A 14,369-nucleotide genomic window follows, 5' to 3' on the forward strand; every position below is an offset into this window, starting at 1 on the left:
GTTCCCATCCTGAACCCCCCTCCCACCTCCCTCCCCATACCACCCCTCCAGGTCATGGGATTTGATTTTAATGTGATTGTGCCCTTCCTACTGTCTCGTTGTGGCTTCTCCTTTGTCCTTGGACGTGGGGTATCTTTTTTTGGTGGGTTCCAATGTTCTCCTGTGGTAGGTCTTGAGCAGAGATATTTTCCTGTCCCTCTGGAGAGGCAGTGGATTTTTACTTTGTATCAGCATAGGGTCCTGGGCCCAAGAGGGTTTTTCAGCTACTCCCCAAGGAGCAGAGAGTTTTTGCTTCTACCCTCCCCCAGAAGCAGTGGGTCTTTGTCTTGTCCCTCATGGCAGGCATAATTCCTGCTTCTTGCTACAGTTTAGGACTTTTGCTTCCTCTGAGAGAAGACTGGGAGAGCCCAGATTTCATGCTTATTGTTGAGCACAAGCAATCAGCTCCCTGCTGATCCCTGTATCTTTTATGAGCTCTGGTTGGAAACCCCTAGAAAAGAGCTTTCACGTGAGTATGAAATCTCATTGTGGCTCAGGCCACCAGAAGTTCCAAACTGACATATTGGTACTTTCCCACACTCAGTCTTTACTAATTCATTAAAATTTTAGTTAATTTTTTCTTACTCTGTTGTATGACAGCCACCTCTTCCTCCTGCACTCTGACAAGGATGAAACTGTGTTCCCTCTCTCCCTAAAGGGATTTGCCGCTCTCTGGAGTTCCTTGGTTGCATTATGACCTCGGCTCTTTGATAGGCTCAAGAAGAGTTACGGTTTTGTAGACTATACAGCTTTTTCTTGTTTTTAGAGTGGAAGCTTCTCTTTCGGCTTTCTACATCCTAAAGAGAAGCAGAATTATCAGTTGGTGGTTTTTAAAAAGATGTGTGGCTCTGAAATCCTTGGTTTAATTGACTCTTATAGGGAGGACCAGTAGGTTAAATGAGTAAAAGCATACAGCTCAGTGGGAGCCTTCCTCATGCCTGCCCTCAACCCCTGCCCCATTCTCAAAGTGCTGAAGTTTCTGCAAAGCACAAGTTGAAAATCATTGGTGTTAGTTCTTCCTAATGTACTTTCTCATTGTCAAATATATAAACTTAATTCCTTGACCAGCTGTTTGGCCCATGCTTGCTCATCTGCTTTCTCTTTAACACAGGTGCTTATGGAAACTCTGGGAGCTCTGGGAGCACAGTGCCGATGGGCTGCCTGCAACATCTATTCCACCCTCAATGAAGTGGCTGCTGCTCTAGCAGAAAGTGGTAAGACCTTTTGCACATTCTCTTTGTCTCTGGCTAAAGGTTCCAAAAACTTCCATTGTTTTGATGTAAATCTGTAAGGAAAGTTGACGTTTAAAGTTGTCTTGGAAGAAATATTCTTTTTTTTTTTAAATGAAGTATAGTTGATTTACAATATTGTATTAATTTCAGGTATACAGTAAAGTGTGCGTACACACATACGCACACATATATATTGTTTTTCAGTTCTTTTTCACTATAGGTTATTATGAGACATTGAATGTATTTTCTTATGCTATATAGTAAATCCTTGTTGTTTATCTAATATATATATGGTAGTGTGTATCTGTTAATCCCATACTCCTAATTTGTCTGTCTTGCACCTTCCCCTTTGGTAGCCATAAGTTGTGTTCTATGTCTGTGAGTCTTTCCATTTTGTAAATAAGTTCATGTATACTGATTTTTAGATTCCACATATAAGTGATCATTAATATTTGTCTTTCTCTGACTTAATTTACATAGTATGATAATCTCAAGGTCCATATCCATGTTGCTGCAAATGGCATTATTTCATTCTTTTTTCAAGGCTCAGTAATATTCTTTTATACATATATATATATATATATATATACACATATATACACCACATCTTCTTTATCCATTCCTCTGTTGATGAACACTTAGGCTGTTTCCATATTTTGGTGGGTCCCTATTCTTGATGAGGTTTCTCTCTTTCTGAACTTCTTTTTGTTAAATATGATCAAGGTAACCATGTTGCTTTAGAGTCACAAATATCTTCTTATGTCTGTATTCCATTATTAGTTAATGCTTTGCCTTGTCTTCCTATTATTAGAACACCAGTGAACACATTCACTGTCTAAGGTCATATGGGGTTTCCTTTGTGGCTCAGCTGGTAAAGTATCTGCCTGCAATGCAGGAGACCTGGGTTCGATCCCTGGGCTGGGAAGATCCCCTGGAGAAAGGAACGGCTACCCATTCTAGTATTCTGGCCTGGAAAATTCTATGGACTATATAGTCCATGGGGTTGCAAAGACTCAGACACAACTGAGCGACTTTCATTTTCACTTTCAAGGTCATATGGATTAGAAAAGAAAATGCTTCAGATATAATTTTGTGGTCCTGCTGGTTTTTCGGCAGTGTGCTCTGATTTAATGTTTGATACTTCTGCTTTAGCACTAAACAGGACTTGACCTGGCAGACTAATATTTGAACACAACAGCCACTGACACTTAAAGGACAAAAGAAACAGAGAGGGCTCGGGCCCCGACTCCACATCTGGGAGTAGAGAGGAGAGCGGAAGTGGCATTGTCTGTCTGGAGCCCTTGGGTGAATTTGTTAGGTGAGGAGAGGGAGTGATGTCTTCCAGACTCCGTGCAGTGCCTGCCACCCCGGGACCCACACCCTTTAAGCAGCAGAGACACACAAGGATCATGGAAGCTAAGAATAGCAGAACCCAATGCTCCATAAAGGATAATAGTTTCCAGTCCACTATCCCTCATGATGATTCCTTAAATGGCTCATCATCTGCTTCGTGAACCAGTGAGTGATTTTCTAGCATCTTTCCAAAAATCTACCTACTGGATGAAGATGAGAAGGATCAAGTCAGCTACTGCTTCCCATGTAGAAGGGTCAGATGGAATATCAACCAAAGAAAAAAGGAAACCCAGGCAGGAAGGAGATGAAGACTATCAGAGAATTTTCTCAGAAGAAGCATAAGCTTTATGGGAGGAAGCAGCAGCCTAAAGCTCAGCCTAATCCCAAAGCCCAGACTCACCATATTTGGAAGGAACCACCAGCTTATGCAGCAGGCAGTTTAGAGGAGCAGTGGTACTTAGAAATTGTGGATAAAGGCACTATCTCCTGTCCTACCTGCCAGGCAGTGGGGAGAAAGACCATAGAGGGCTTAAAGAAACACGGGGAAACTGCAAACAGGAAATGTTTACCTGTCAGCATTGTGGGGAACAGCTTCGTTCACTAGCAGGGATGAAGTATCATGTCATGGCAAATCATAATAGCTTCCCCATTTTAAAGGCTAGAGATGAAATAGATGAGCCAAGTGAGAGGGAACGTCCCTGAACAGTTCTCAAGAAACTGGGAAAGCTGAGATGCGTGCATCAGAGTTGCTCTAGTAGCTTCACCAGCATCATGGGATATCTGTACCATGTGAGAAAATGTGGCAAAGGGGCTGCTGAGCTGGAGAAGATGACCCTGCAATGTCACCACTGTGGAAAGCCGTATAGATTGAAGACTGGACTTGTATATCACTTGTATATAAGAGCAGAGTCCTATGTTGTTCTTTCCAGAGTCAGGTCAGCCAGAGTGCTTGAAGGACATGAGCTTGGAGTCAAAGGGTGGAGGCCGAGTTCAGAGGCAGATAGCTGTATTCCACCTGCAGGAACTGGCTTCTGCTGAATTGGCCAAGGAATGGCCTAAGAGAAAGGTGCTTCAGGATCTGGTACCTGATGATCGGAAGTTAAAATATACTCGTCCTGGGCTACTGACCTTCAGCCGAGAAGTACTACACAAATAGAAATCAGATATCAAAAAGTATCATCGCATTCAGTGTCCTAACCAGGGTTGTAAGGCTGTCTACAGTAGTGTATCTGGTCTTAAAGCTCACCTGGGCTCTTGTACACTGGGAACGTTTGTGGCTGGAAAATACAAGTGTCTTCTCTGTCAGAAAGAATTTGTGTCAGAGAATGGTGTCAGGTATCACATCGACTCTGTCCACTCTGAGAATTGGTTTGTTGTCAACCCGACAACAACCGAAAGCTTTGAGAAGCTGGTGAAGATAAAACAGCGACAGCAAGAAGAAGAGAAGTGGAGGTGGTAGCCCAGGACCCGATGGTTTCTAAGGTGGCGGTAGCAGCCCGGCATTGAGCTTCCTGAGACAGAGCCGAGTCTTAGAGTAGGGAAGGATCAGAGGAGGAATCATGAGGTACTGCTAGTGGTGACACCTGTAGAGATGTACATACTGTAGAAAACCAGAGCAGGAGCCGGTGCCAACATAGTTCCAGAAAGTCAAGTCCCTAGAGGCGAGTCATAAACGAGGAAAGAAATAGGCGGTCAGTGTGAAAGCACTCCTGGGAGAGTGGGTGGAAGGCTCTTGTCACAGGGACCTGTGTGGAGAGGCCTGAGTCACGGGAGCTGAGTAAAGAGAAATTTACTATTTCAGCTGTTTGTGTAAGGCTGTGACACTCTCAGCTCCTTCCTCCTGTGTAAATTTCACTGTTTCTTCTACTGATTCTTGTGAACCCTCCACCACCCCCACCCCCATCTTCTTTTTGGTAGATTTTCCTGATATTCTCATTGGAGTCGCCCTATTTTCTCTCCTCTTGCCCAAAGAGCTCCCCCATAAGGTCCACTGTAGGCCCTCTTGCCCTGTACAAGATTAAGAAACCTGTTCGATTATCCTTTCCATACTGGGGTATAGAATGTTCTTGGAAGTGCCATTGATTCCGTAGTTACTCCATCATCTATCTTTTAAAATGATTCCAAACTAACTTTTTTTTTCCCTCATTTCTCCAGTTGAGCTTTATTCCAGAATGGTTTTACAAAGCTGATTTTAAACCCAGTACATCTCCACATGTGAACAGATCCATCCCTCAGCCCACAGACCAAAGAACCTAAGCAACTGCTCAGCTTTGAGTGTGGTGTCAGCTAGACTTTAAGTAGTGTTGGTCGCTCAGTCCTGTCCGACTCTTTGCGACCCCATGGACTGTAGTCTGCCAGGCTCCTCTGTCCATGGGCTTCTCCAGGCAAGAATACTGGAGTGGATTGCCATTCCCTTCTCCACAAACTAACTTTTCAAAACCACACCAATTGATGATTTTGTATTTGTGATATAACAAGCCTAGAACCTAGAACTGTTGTCACTCCTTTAATAAGGTTCCCCTGTCTGCCTGGGTGACAGAATTTATGGAGGCTGTTGTCTCATTATGGTTTTAGGATTTAAAGTGAGAAAATACTTAGAATAAAAAAGCTAGGCCCGCTGGACACAAGTTTTCCTGGGAAATACTTTGTCCCAGGTGGCAGTAAGTAACCAGACACACAGGCATGATATGCAGCCTTAGGAGAAATGAGTCTCATATAAAATGACTGGAAAGAGGAAAGCAGCACAAATCAATACCACCTCAGATCAACTTTCCTGCAGTTTATCTTGTTCCTGTGGTTTTGAGGATTGACGAGTAATACCCTTTTGCCTCTGGTATTTGACACAGAACCCTAATATTGCTGGTACTGCCATGAAGATTGGTAGCCAAGGTGTACATTCCTTCTCCCCTGGACTTGACCTGATCGTTAGTCTGCACTCTCAAGTTCTTGTATCTCCCTTTAGCCAAGGTCTGTCTCTCTGAATTTTCTAAGAATGTTGTCCTCTACCCTCTTTTTTAGACATTGTGTTTTGTCCTCTTTATAACCTGACACTTTGACACGAGGTGTAGATATTTATCTGGAGTTGGAAAGAAGAGTCCTTTTTCTGAACCTCTCGCCTAGCCAATAGTATCTGTTAGGCTGTTTCTCCTTCAGGATGGCTTTTTCTTGGAGCATTGATTAGAGCAGCTCTGTTGTTGTATTTCTGAATTCTCTTCCCCTTTTCCATAAATATTGGTCTTCTATATTATTGCCAATTTTTGTGGCTTACACCACATTAAAAGTCAGAGACCCTTAACCCTGATGTGGACCAGTACTGCCTTTTCAAAATCTAAAAGGCTATTACCACTATTAACTGTTCTCTGTGCTGCTCCATATAGCCTTAAAATGTGGGCTTTTGTGAAGACCACTTTGAAACACAGGAGCATTGAAACCTGGCTGGAATACTGCCAGAATAGGTAGTTTTGAAAGAAAGGAAGGACATGGTCGATCCACTTGACATTGTCATTGGCAGTTGCTCCCTTAAAGCCCTTTCCATTCATAAGGATGGTCAGGGAGGAAAATGGAGAAGCTCTGTTAATTTCTGGTGAGTAAGATTTGGGAAATGTTTGGCAATGGCAAGAAAAATAAATGACTGTGTTAGAAAAAAAGAAATAGAGAAATTTGTACTTTGTACTCTGCCGGTTTCTTGCGCTCCCTCTCTGACAGCACAACACAGATCAGGGTACAAAAAATTTGCTTCAGATCCCTTGAGAAATTCTGGGAAAGTTCTATAGTGCATGTATATCTTTCCTTTTGCAAACACCGTCAACATTTTATTTGTTCTTTCATTTACATTCATTCATTCGTAAAATTTTTATTAATGTATAAATTATGTATAGAAAGTACACATATATAAATATGTAGTTCAATTAATTGTACATATACATTCATTTCTTTTTATTTTCCCAACAAATGCTGATTGACTGACTCTAAGGGCAAATAAGAGAGTCTTTGCACTCAGAACCTTATATTGTAGTTGAGGAGAAAAGACACATACACAAACAATGATAGTACAAGGACATATATGATAATGCCACAACAGATCATAAACCCACATTCAGTGTACCAGCAAGGGGCTAGTAAAAGATCAGATTCCATGAGAGATCACTTACAGCTGAGTTAATAAGTCTTCATTAGGAACATGCCACTTATTGGCCAGTGAAGTGTAGCAACATTTGGACAGAGGGAGAAGAGTGTAAGGGTTTTCCTGATGAAGGAGGTGGAAGGACTAAGGTAGAGAAGCAAAGAAAGATCAAAATGTAATTGGGAAATGGTGGGAATTCCAGTTGGACTAGATGAAAAAGTACATATTTCTAGTTTCCTCTTTTTTGCCTTTAGTCATATTTTTAGCATCCCTCATACTCTTGGGCCTTTTGTTTGTCCTCTTTGGTCTAACAAGAATAAAATGACCACCAAAGAGGAAGGAATGGATAAAGGGGGCTGAAGACAATATTTAATCAGTCAGCCTAAGAAGAACAGCAAAACAAGTTTGGAACTGGGGAAAACTAGCATCTAATCTTCTTGCCAAAACTGAGGGTCAGCACTTTTTTCAAGCTTCAATGGTTTCTCTTTGTTCTTTTTTCTCAGGATTTCCTGTGTTTGCCTGGAAAGGAGAGTCAGAAGATGACTTCTGGTGGTGCATTGACAGATGTGTGAATGTGGAGGGCTGGCAGCCAAACATGGTGTGTTAGGTTTCTGTTAGCACAGTTCACTGGGACGTGGGGGTACAGGGAGGGAGGATGTGGCCTGGGAGAGGGTTTCCCAACAGGAAGGAAGGAAGGAAGATGTTTCCTTTTTCATCTGATGTACTTGGGCTTCCAGCAGAACTAGATTCTTATGCTTAGGACATCCCAAGAATATTAAACCTCTTTATAGCCTCAAAGTGCTTATAATTGTCAGTGCTGATCTTAGAAGTGCTCATATTCATCAGCAGTGTTAAAATACTGCTCCGGGTTCACACATGACTAGTTAAAAAGTAAGATGAATGAGTTACTATCTCCTAACACTGCTTACCAGCACTTCCCCCAACACACACCGCTCCTGTGGTACATAGCTTTCTCTCTAAAATCACATGCCAAATTTATAGTAAACCTGAAGGGATTCAAAGTTCAAATTTCTTCTTTATTCATTTCTCACCTTAGGAAGTTGGGGCTTTTAATTTTTGCTTAGTTTTTATTTTTGTTTCACTTTTTTTTTAAGTGCTTGAAGGCTGGTAGCATATTAGATTCATAAAGGGGAGCACAGAGCTGCACAAGTACGATGCACTCCTACTTTGCAAACCTTTCTGGATAGGAGTGAGAGGAGAAATTAAGGAAATCAACTAAAAACAAGAATCCTTGAAGCGCTAGTCCTACTATTACTTGCTGCTAAAGACTGCAGAGCAGGCTTTACCTGGGAGACAGAGGGAGAAGCGGCCTGTCTTTCTAGATTCTGTGATGCAGGTCACAATGCACCAAGGGTTGATTTGAGGAAAGCTGGGTTAAAACCTTTGTATCCTCAAAGGGAGGGAGGAGTTGGCTGCACAATGAGTCAGCTCATTCCAGCAGAGTTTAACAGTGCCAGAACGGAGTGTGACTGACAGAGGTTCTTCTGGGAATAAAATATTAATTGTATAGTTACGAACATAGGGAGGACAGGGCATTGTACATAGCAAGCATTTACAGACTGTAGGTCAGCATAAACTGCTGGAAAGGTTGACAAAGTAAGACAAGGATAAGAACTGTGACCCCAGAAAACAGTACTCATAATCTTTTTTGGATCCTGTAAAGATCTAGTACTTTTACTTGCTCGCTAACCTCAGGAAGATTCCTGGGTGACAAGAATCTTCTGCAGTAGAATGACAGGCTAATAATTATAGGCTTTATTCAATAAATAAATATTAGGGATAGCAACCACCTGCCTGTATTCAAAATCTTTGTTAAAAGGAAGAAGTGGATGAGAATAGTTATTCTAAGATACAGTCTTTCCTGTATAGCATATTTTGTATGCTAGGGATCAGAGGCTGCAAGGAAAAACGCCATGAGGGATTTCATATGTGTAAAAAGGGAGAGAGAAATGCAGAGGACCCTTTCTGTTCCTTAGGGACTCTGTTCTGAGGGTTTATACCACAAGAAAAATGGAGCACTGACTTACAGTATGGAGCAAGTGTAAGAGTGAGTCCAGCCTTGGATCTCTACTCTCAAATAAGGTTTGGTGGAATCAGAGAAATTAGATCAACAGCAGGAGCAGAATTGGGAATTCCCTGGTGGTCCAGTGGTTAGGACTCCATGTTCTCACTGCCAAGGGCCTGAGTTCAGTCCCTGATCAGGGAACTAGGATTCCACAAGCTAAGTGGTGCTGCCCAAAACAAAAAAACAAGGGCAGAAGCAAAAAAGAGGTCAGGTATTAGACACAAGGTTGGAGATTGTGTGTAGGCAGGGATCCAGGATGGTGCCTTTGACACTTGTAGTGGAGTTCACTGATGGCACTGCAAAATGGGCATGTGCCAGCAGAGGGCAGCTCAGTCCTGTGGGTCTTTCTGGGAGAGTGTATGTGACAATTTGGAAAGTCTTGCCAAGCATTTCTGACAGCTAGGTAAAGGGCTGAAATGCCACAGCCTACTGCCTAATCGTATTCTAAGCTAATCTTTCTTTAGCTTATTTATAATTCAGAAACTTTCCTCCGCTGATGAAAGCTCCAGTGGGCACAGCTTTGTGTTTGTCTTTAATCCCAACCTGAAATAGTGATGAGCTGTTCAGAGGCATGCTTGCACACCTACATGCTGCACAGTTCCCTAGTTATTTTTAATTTGGTTTATAGAGAGTGTGAGGTTGTGCTAGGCAAAACCCTACTGTGCTGCCTGAGCATTTTGGGTAGGAGAATGCCTGTACTTTGGGACAAGTAAAGGATTAACAAATACAGTTTTATAAGCCATTGTTCTGGAGAGAGACTAATTATCTGGTTTTACTAAGCTTTCACTGATTATATTCAAAGTCCTGAATTTAACTAATATAAATATGCTATTAGGTTTAAGCTTTCTGACTATCTATAGTACAGTCAGGAGCTAGTGGTCTAGATAATCACTTAAGCTATTAGTCCATAAGAAAATCCTCATTGCATTGCTATAAGTTTGATCCTAGTAGGTATGTCATTTGGGAAGTTCACTTGGCTGTGAGAATTACAGTTGACCTTTCATCTCACTGTCGTTTTCTTCTGTATAATGACCACTGTAAATTACTTTGTTTAACCATTTACAAAATTTTAAATATGACATTATTGATGCTTATTATTCTAGATCTTGGATGATGGAGGGGATCTTACTCACTGGATTTATAAGAAGTATCCCAACATGTTTAAGAAAATCAAGGGCATCGTGGAGGAGAGTGTTACCGGAGTCCATAGGTAAGATTTGACATAGGCATGCTGGCTTTATGCAGCCTGGACATATGTTCATGTAATCACATACTTACAGAATTGTTGTTGCTGTTTATTTGCTAAGTCATGTTCAACTCTTTGCAAGTCCATGGACGGTAGTCCACCAGGCTTCTCTGTCCATGGTGTTTTCCCAGGAAGAACAGTGAAGTGGGTTGCCATTTCCTTCTCTAGGGGATCTTCCCGACACAGGGATCAAACCCAAGTCTCCTGCATTGGCAGGTGGATTCTTTACCACTGAGCCACCAGGGAAGCCCACTTATAGACTACATTATGTTAAAAATTAAAATGATGCTCTGAAATGATGAGATCTGAATCTGCATACTTGTGTTTTAAATTAACAACACAAATAACAAACTTAAAATAATGAGGAGTGGATAGGGGAACAGTGTGGGCCTCATGTTTTCTAGCATTGTAATACAATGACTGCTTGTCTTTTTGGGACAAATTCAATTATTGAACTTCTGCATTGAACCAATAACTGCTCTAAAAACCATGCTAGGGATCTCGCAGTGGGGGAAAAAAATCCTGGTCCCTCAGAGAGCTTACATTCATACACAGAGAGCAAGTATTTAGGGTTCTGTTTCTCAAATGAGTCTTAATTCCCTGAGTACAATTGTAACCATTTCTGTTTCCTGTTATTTACCCAGAAAGAGCTAAAGTAAGAAAGTTTTAGGGAAATAAATTCTGAATAAGCCACTATCACTGCTTTTTTATATTGTGATCTTTTTGAATGTATAAAACTATGAATTGTCCCAAGTTTTCAAACTTTTAGAAAGGGGTGAGTTTTGAATAAAACATCTGTGTCTAATTTTTAGTTGACTGAATTAAAAAAAATAAATAACCCTTATATATAGATATATGGACTTCAAAGGTGGTGCTAGTGGTAAAGAACCCACCCACCAATGAAGGAGATGTAAGAGGCATGGATTTGATCCCTGGGTCAGAAAGATCCTCTGGAGAAGGGAATGGCAATCCACTCCAGTATTCTTGCCTGGAGAATCCCATGGACAGAAGAGCCTGGTGGGCTACAGTCCATAGGGTTGCACAGAGTCAGACATGACTGAAGCAACTTAGTACGCATGTAGATATACATATTTATAGGTATGTATACTGAAATTATAAAATTAAGACTATTTGAAAGTTAAAATTGTTGCTTTAGAGTAGTGGGATTAAAACAGTACTTAAAATTTTCTCTTATAGTTAAAAAGAGAAATAAAATTAATAATCAATGTAAAGTTTTACATTTTAATCCTTAAAATTTAGAGATGGGTCAAAGATTTTCCCCATGTGCCTTTTGATTAAGATCTTTATTTCTAAGCTGTATATAGACTCTGGAAAAGGTATTCTCTATTTCTCTATATACAATTTATAGGATGAAACTAGTTGTGTCTCAGGCTGTCATGCCTACTCAATTAACTTATTTGTAAAATTTGATATGAAACTGATGGATGTTCTTTTTATTTCCTTTATCCTTAGGCTCTACCAGCTATCCAAGGCTGGAAAGCTGTGTGTTCCAGCCATGAATGTCAATGACTCAGTCACGAAACAGAAATTTGACAACCTCTACTGTTGCCGTGAATCAATTCTTGATGGGTAATGGATTATCTTTGTAGTGAACTTCAGTTGTTGAATTGAGGTTCTAAATTTTTTGGTTTTGGTTGTTTCTGGAAATGATTTGTGTAGCACCTCTAAACTGTATACAGACTCTGAAAATTTATTCTTTGTTTCTATATATATACCTTATAGGATGAAACTAGTTGTATCTCAGACACAATATTTTATAACATATATCATACTCAATATTTTATAACCCAAAGATACCTTTGCTATCACTATGACATCATACGCCAGACTCAATATTTTATGACGTAGAGTTACCATTGCTGTCGCTATTGCAAGTGAATCTATTTTACTTAAAAAATCAGACCAGCTCCTGTCTTTTGGTGACAGTTTTTACTTTGTGATCCTATCAGGCCTGGAAGTCAGTTAGTATAAGTATCTTTGTTGATTTAGGAAAAGGTTCCTGGTGTTTCTCTTCCAGGTCATGTTGTCATGTAACTTAAGTTATAACCATCATAACAATTCTTTGGCCATCTGGAAAATCATGGTGAGCAAAGGGTCGTTTCCCAGAGGCATTTGTAGTTTTTCACATCTGTGAGGACTACAAGTCTGAAAAAAAATCTACTTAGATATAATATACCAAAAACTCTGTTCTTCCAGAACCCAGTTGCTGTCTACACTTGTGTCCTGACATTTCTTCTTTCTTGCTAAGATGACTCAATAATTCCCTGTATGAAAGCATTACGTTGGTTTAGAATACTGCCAAACCAAATGGTTTCCATCATATACAGGTTAATGGAAAAGTTAATGGAAGAAAGGGCCTGGGGGCCACATTACTAGTCTGAACATCAGGCAGTTTGGAACACCACAAGCACTAGTGATTTCCTTGTTGGTGCTGGGCCAGTCCAGGACCATTCTAAGCCATGACTTTTGAATATGGTTGTCGCCAAGCCACACTTAGCCTCATCACTCAACAGAAATTGCCTCTGCACTTAACTGATAGTTACTGAGTCTCATCGGGGTTCATGGAGTTACACTAGTTCCTAGTGAGTGGAGTTGTCAAGTCATTAAAAAGATAGATTTCTATTTTCCCTTGGGGCATTTTTAGACTCTTTTCAACAGGAGAGGTTAACCAGATAGATGAGGAGAAAGACCCACAGATATTTGTCAGAACTGTCTCAGAATGGCAGATTTTAGTTGAAAAGTTTCTTCTGCCTAACTAGGGCTTCCTAGAGAAGGGAGATCAACCAGACCTAAAGAGAAACCAGAAACTGCTCCTACAGCTTCTTCTAAGAGAGCCTGAAAACAATAAGGACCTTTATTCTAGCTTCATAGAGACTCAGGGACAAAGAAGAACACGTCTGAAAAGGACTCGGCCCAGAAAACTCACTGCTTATGCAGTCAGTGTTGGCATATTTCATGGCTCTTCTCCACCTTGTTGCCTGTTACCCTACCTGAATTAATGTGGGACCTATCGGCCATTCTGATATTACTAAATATAGGACTCATTTATCAGCGTTCTATTTTATGTGTCTCATTCAGTAAGCTAGAAAGTTTACATTAAGCCAGAGCTTTGTCACCTGCTAAATAAAATTACATTATTTTTATTTACTTTTTATCTTTATTTCCAAATATTATATATTCTAAATGTTATATAGTAAATATATATTGCTTTTATGTTTAAAAGTTACTTTGTGGTCTATTGCTTCTTCCCTTTTGCACCACTCCCAGGACAAGGGGAAAAAAAGAAAAAAAAACCCTCACATATAGATGGAATTGATTGGATAGCATGGAGTAAGAAAATGCATATTTTATTGAACTTTTCTTTCTAGTCATTAAATAGTTTCTTTAGAATAGAAACCAGGCTTACTTTCAACATTCAAAACAAAACCAAAAAAAAAACAAAACAACCCATGAAAACAAAGGGACTCAATCTATTCTTAAGGGAGAAACTAGAGATTTTTCTGATTCAATTTTTCTTCCCCCGTAGACTTAAAAGAACAACAGACATGATGTTTGGTGGGAAGCAGGTGGTAGTCTGTGGCTATGGAGAGGTAAGGTTTAGTCTTTCAGTTATTAGGAATTTAAAATGTATTTTGCAAAAATATACTAGAATTTTTCACTTCTGTGGACATCAAACTACATTCATTTACCATTTTAAATGGGAAAAAAGTAATTTCAGAAGCCTCTGGTTAAAGTACAATCTTTCTTTTTCTCTTTGCATTTTTGCTATTTTTTCCTTAAGTTGATTTTCTGACTGTTCCAGTGCGCTGTTTGCGATGTTCTTTTAGCTTGTGTTTTGATTATAAATCGTGAGTGTGGGTGTACTTGTGCAAATGCATGTGCTAAGCAGGGCTGAGGAGTTTGTTTATGAAATGCATTCATTTATTTTTTTCCTGTTTTCCCCCAAGCATGAATCTATTCAGTGAAATTCCCTTTGGGGGCGGAAAGGGGGGTACACTTCACCAGAAGCTTTGAGGAGCTGTTTTCTTCGTGACTTTCCTTCTCATGCTTTCTTTCTCCTCTCTCCAGGTCGGGAAGGGGTGCTGTGCTGCCTTGAAAGCTATGGGCTCCATTGTGTATGTGACTGAGATCGACCCCATCTGTGCTCTTCAGGCCTGGTAAGCATGCACAAGGAGATCTGCTTTTTCCTTTGCAGCACTGTCTAACGTGATCTTGTAACTGCCTCCAAAGAATGGCCTAGTTAACGCAGCATTTTCTCTCGGAGGGGCC

The 14,369-nt window shown here is 40.5% G+C and overlaps 1 protein-coding gene and 1 pseudogene across 17 annotated transcripts in view; both read left to right on the forward strand.

Moving 5' to 3' along the window:
• The window catches only part of AHCYL2 (adenosylhomocysteinase like 2), a 188,489-nt gene that overhangs the window by 156,028 nt on the left and 18,092 nt on the right, over positions 1-14,369 (forward strand). For all 17 annotated transcript variants that reach the window (XM_069588355.1, XM_069588354.1, XM_069588353.1 and 14 more), the window contains 6 exons: positions 1,151-1,253; positions 7,251-7,345; positions 9,937-10,043; positions 11,553-11,669; positions 13,627-13,690; positions 14,169-14,257. In XM_069588355.1, coding sequence (XP_069444456.1) covers positions 1,151-1,253; positions 7,251-7,345; positions 9,937-10,043; positions 11,553-11,669; positions 13,627-13,690; positions 14,169-14,257 — 575 coding nt within the window. The remainder of the gene's footprint in view (positions 1-1,150; positions 1,254-7,250; positions 7,346-9,936; positions 10,044-11,552; positions 11,670-13,626; positions 13,691-14,168; positions 14,258-14,369) is intronic.
• Positions 2,606-4,312, forward strand: LOC138439494 (zinc finger protein 512-like; annotated as a pseudogene).

Source organism: Ovis canadensis, chromosome 4 (genome assembly GCF_042477335.2).
Source record: "Ovis canadensis isolate MfBH-ARS-UI-01 breed Bighorn chromosome 4, ARS-UI_OviCan_v2, whole genome shotgun sequence".
Classification (NCBI taxonomy): Eukaryota; Metazoa; Chordata; class Mammalia; order Artiodactyla; family Bovidae; genus Ovis; species Ovis canadensis.